Source organism: Solanum pennellii, chromosome 3 (genome assembly GCF_001406875.1).
Source record: "Solanum pennellii chromosome 3, SPENNV200".
NCBI lineage: Eukaryota > Viridiplantae > Streptophyta > Magnoliopsida > Solanales > Solanaceae > Solanum > Solanum pennellii.
Window position 1 is genome coordinate 4,340,916 of NC_028639.1, and position 5,504 is coordinate 4,346,419.

At 26.7% G+C, this 5,504-nt stretch overlaps 1 protein-coding gene across 1 annotated transcript in view; it reads right to left on the reverse strand.

Moving 5' to 3' along the window:
* Positions 1-4,620: 4,620 nt before the first annotated feature.
* Positions 4,621-5,504, reverse strand: part of LOC107014662 (UPF0051 protein ABCI8, chloroplastic-like) — a 3,899-nt gene continuing 3,015 nt past the window's right edge. The window contains exon 2 of the mRNA XM_015214670.2: positions 4,621-5,195. Within this exon, the coding sequence (XP_015070156.1) occupies positions 4,977-5,195 (219 nt within the window). The 3' untranslated portion in view covers positions 4,621-4,976. The remainder of the gene's footprint in view (positions 5,196-5,504) is intronic.

The window sequence follows — 5,504 nt, forward strand, 5'->3', positions numbered from 1 at the left end:
GGGGGGGGGGGGGGATGAAAATAGTGCATGTGTCACTCTAAAGAATATTTTGTTCTTAGTTCTCAAAGTCAAAGAGTTTAATATGGACCCTTTAGTTGTGATTGATTTATAATTTAAATTTGATGATTTTTTTTAAATATATATTTAGGATAGTATTTGACATGGGGAGAAATTAATATTTTATAATGTATTTTTTATTATTATAATATGTAAAAATTGCATATTATAATTATTTTTGTATAGTTTTTAAATATCTAAATTGTTTGTTTAAAATATCGAATTAATATAATTTAATTTAACTTTAAAAATTAATTATATTAATTTTTTTTTAAAAATAAAGGATATTAATTAATAAAATAAATTAAATTTGATAAATGACATTTCACATTAATTAATGTTCTCTCCTTCCCAAACTCCCCAAATCGCCTACATTTGCATTTCGTTTTCAAATGATCTTTTATCACTATTACTCTCATAATATTTCTAAATTAAATATAAAATTTTATTAAAATATAATATTTTGTATTTACTTATCAAAAGTAGAAAAAAAAGTTACATATTATTCAGGATACAAAAACATGCTAACTCTTTTCTAATCATTGAGCTCATAACACTTCTAAAATTATTGATTCAAAATTTAATCTATAAATCATCGTAAAAATATCAGATTAGGTTAAATCCAATATTTATACATTATCATATAAACAAATACGCCATTTTTTAAGTCGATAGGTTATTTAAAAGCAATCCTTCTATTTTCACAAAAATAAAATTAAAATATATTAATACTGTATTTTACTGACTCTATCTATAAAATTACATCGAATATATATTATATGTTTTACTATATGAAGTTTGAATTATTAAAAAAGGGATAATGCACAAGTACCCCCTCAACCTATGCCCAAAATATCAGAGACACACTTATACTATACAAAGGTCCTATTACCCCCTTGAACTTATTTTATTAATAATATTCTATCCCTTTTCGTCTTACGTGGCACTATCTTGTGGGCCCAACACTGGTTGACTTTTTCTTTCAAGCTAGTGCCACGTAGGCCTAAAAGGGGTAAAAAATTACTTATAAAATAAGTTCAGAGGGGTAATAGGACCTTAGTATAGTATAAGTGTGTCTCTAGAATTTCGGGCATAGGTTGAGGGGATACTTATGCGTTTTCCCATTAAAAAACATCAAATAATTGTCACGAAAAGAGACAGATGTCTGTCAATGAACAGGTTGGAAGCTATTACAACTCCTAGAGGGACATTGAATATTATTTTATATTTTTCAAGAATTGCAAATAATTATAATTTAGTAATATAATGTAAAGTGGCAGCTAGAAATACAAGCAGAAAGTCAGGAGCCAATTATAAAGCAATTAATACTTTATATTATAAAATATATAATTAAGGTTACCACATATGTCTGTTCAGTATTAGTTAAAGCCCCATTAGTTTTATCAATGTCAACTACCATGTCTGCCGGCTTCTTATTTTTTTCGGTGTTCGATCTTCGTATTGATATTTTATTAATAAAGACAAAATAAATATATGAATTAATCGAAAGAAGCTCAATATACTATATACGATATATACATAAAAGAATTATTTTAATTATATGTAATTATTATAATTTTTTATCGAAGAATTATAATTTAAATAACAATTGAAGTTATGTCTAGCAGGATATAATTCATAAGAAACTAAAGTTACATCTGGATATAATTGTTTATTATTATGCAAAAATAGAAATTATTTCCTGCAAAAAATTATCAAAAAATTATTTTGTTACGAGGGACATATATTATAGACCAACACAAAATTAAATAGCGACAATTATTATTAGACGGAAGAAGTACATTTTAAAATTAAGTTCAAACTAAAGACCACAAACGAGACTATATTTTAAAGGTGACAAATGGACAGGTTGAATTGAATGAACCTCTTATAATATTTTTAATTAAAAGCATAAATAAATTTAAAAGATTGAAGAATATCATATTGTATTTACTTGAACTCAAAAATACTTTCTTAATTTGCTTTTAAAAGTTATTTTTAGGTGTCATCTCGGCCTTTTGACCTTTAGCAAAAATTAAAAATATATATATATTTATATAATATTATATACTATATACATACACACTAATTTAAGTTATCATAAATTATTTTAGTTTGTTAGCTTATCAATTAACGTGATTATGACTACTTTTATATATACACTCTCGTCATCTATTTAAAAAAACATTAATTTAATTATTTTTTCTTTATGTAATATGAATATTATTCAATAATGTTAACAAGTACTTTTAAATAATTGGCTGACTTGCCATAATAATAGCGTTTGAGGAATATTCCCTCGGTCCCTATTTATTTATCATAATTTTCTTTTTAGTTGTTCGTATTTACTTATTCATTTTGACAAATCAAGAAAGAACAAATTTTTTTTCCTATTATACTATCATTTAAACTTCTTGAAAATTTCTAAGTTTTAATACATCATTTTTGAAATCATACATTGATAAAGGTAAAATTATAACTTCACTATGTTGATTATTGCTATCTTAATATGTACGTCATTTTTAAAGTGGACAACTACGTAGAAAGAGAGAGAGTAATATTTTATAAGAACCATCTTTTATATGATTAATTAATTATAATAAATGCTAATGATTTCATAATTTAAAAGTTTGAGTCAACTAACTGTTAAACAATTTAGATGTAGCTTCACCAATCAACAAGTATATATACAAAAGCTCGTCAACTATAGTGTTAAACAATATGCGTTATTTAAACATTTTTCAAAATTTTTTTATTGAACCAGTTTATTGTAAAAATGTATGATGAAAAATAGATTTTTATTGAAATATTAGAACACTTTCTAATTTTTTAGTATTTTTTTATTAATTCAATCGAAATATTTATAAAAACACCCATTATATATTTTTCAAAGAAAAAATTTAATGCGAAAATAATAAATTTTTAATAGTGTCAGGGAGTAGAAACAAACGTGTCGCATCGAAAACATTACATTCAAATGAACCTCATCCCAATGTATGCATATATGAATTATTACAACATGACATGTTAACTAATTTAATATGATAAATTCAATCTAATTTTGCTACTTCTGATTCTTTTTCTTATCTTTTCTACGATTTCTTTGACGTAACATGAATATAAAAAAGATTTCTTGTTTTAACAGGGATAAGAGATTTATCCTTTATGTTCGATGAAAATCACATGTTATACTATATCTTAAGAGAAAAGATATAAAATGACACCTGAAGTTATTTTGAATTTTTAAAAAGATACTTAAATTATACAAATGTCTTATTACCCTCTAAACAATTATGAACTGATATTATTACATCATATTTTGTCCACCTGGCATGGAGAGTGTATGCACTCTCTTAAAGAGCGTGAACAAACTAAAAAATGAATATAATTTTATTTTTACAAGTATTTTGCTATAAAATATATTTTCTTGTTTTTATATTATTTTAACTTTTCTCTTTATTAATTTTATTTTTTCTTTCTTCCTTCTTCTTCAAAAATTCATTGTCATTTTCATGGTAACTTTTCACTTTCAATGTCATCTTTTATCATAACTCCACTTCCTTTTTTTACTACTATTAGTTAACTCTCTTCAACTTTAAAATTATATCTAAATATTTTATTACATTTCAAACATTTGATAACCCACTAGATTTCAAGATTAGTAGGTATTATTTATTTTTTAAAATCCAAATTTCACTTATATTTTTTCAATTTTCGGAGAATTCTTATGCTTACGAAATTATCATTTCTAGTTTTGAAGTTATATGAAATGAAATAAGTTGATTGATGATACCTTCAAAATTTTAATTTTATTAAAAGAATAATTAGTTTTGTTATCAATATCACAAATACTAGAAAATATTATAATTTTGAAAGAAAGGAATTTGACCGAAGAAGAAGAAAAAAATGGAGGGGCTCAACTTGACATAGGGGTAGGGTGAGGTGAGGGTGGGAGGTGAAGAAGAAGAGAAAAAAAAAAGAAAATGAAGGGAGGAGTAACTTGAAAGTAAGGGTGAAAGACAAAGAATTTAAAGTGAAATTAAAATTAAAGCAATAAAATTAAAATAAGTTAAAAAGTAAGAGAGAAATAAATAAAAATTTAAATTAAAAAAATATATATATATCTAATTGAATTAACACGTGTCACCCAATGATTGGTGTGTGATAACCACTTGCTATTCAAAATCTGATATTGATCGAAAAATGATGTAATAATACATTATCAGAATTGTTTAGGGGGAGGGGTAACAGAACGCCCGCATTGTTAAGATGTCTTTTTGAAAATTCGGAACAACTTCAGGTGTCACTTTATGTCTTTTCTCATATTTCAATTAATATGTTTAGAGATATCTCTTAGTAGTGTCTAATGGCTACTCGAGTGATTTCTATACCTAGACACCCAGAGACGAGTAAGGGCATAGTAATTGACTAAATGCTTGAAGAAGTTGAAAATAAACAGATTCAAAGATTCACGATATATTGATGTGCAAAAATGATACAATATTTCACGATTTTTTATTTTAAACATTTCACGATCTGAAGAAAAGACTTAACAAGTACTAATAATGCTAAAAATAAAAACCTTGATTTCTTTGATCTCTAATACAATCAATTTGGGATCCATCTACAAAAGTTTTGGGATGAATTACAAAGATAACAACATACCCAGTGTAATCCTACGAGTGAAGTCGGAAGAAGATAGAGTGTATGATGAGAGGCAGAAAGGTTGCTTCCCATAGACCCTCAGCTCGAGGAAAAGCAGGATGAATTACAAAGATATTAAGTAGAAGATAATGCCTTGATGCATTATTTACAAATGTGTATTGATGATGCAAAGTTTTCTTGTGCTATAACTTTACAGATTACAAAACCACTAGCTACTAGCAATTAGCTTTTATTGACTAGTTTGAAATAGTGCTTTAACCAACAGATCCTTCAAGTTTCAAACTCATTAGCTGGTTCACTTCAGCACCAAATTCATCAGGAAGCTCATTGAAAACGTCTCTGCAGAAACCCGATATCATTGCAGCCATTGCTTTCTCGTAGTCGATTCCCCTCTGTTGGAAATAAAATAACTGGTCTTCACCGATCTTTGACGTTGTCGCTTCATGTTCAATGCGTGCAGTTGGGTTTTTGCTCTGTTCAAATGATGATAACATCAGTAGAAGGAAAGTGCAATGTACAATTTATGCTTATCTCATACTAAAACTGAAAACAGAAAGAAGTGGGGGAGTTTGGTTCAAATAAGAGGAGGAAGGTTACATAGTTAACATGCAGAACAATCATCCGCGGAAATTCTTGACCTAGCTTACATGATGTAAGTTACATTTAGCATCAAGTTCTTAATGTACTTCCAATGATGTTAGTATCAACCATTGGTTTACATATTTGACTCGCAGGGAATGACGAAGGATTTACAACTTAAAGCAACCCCCCCCCCCCAAAAA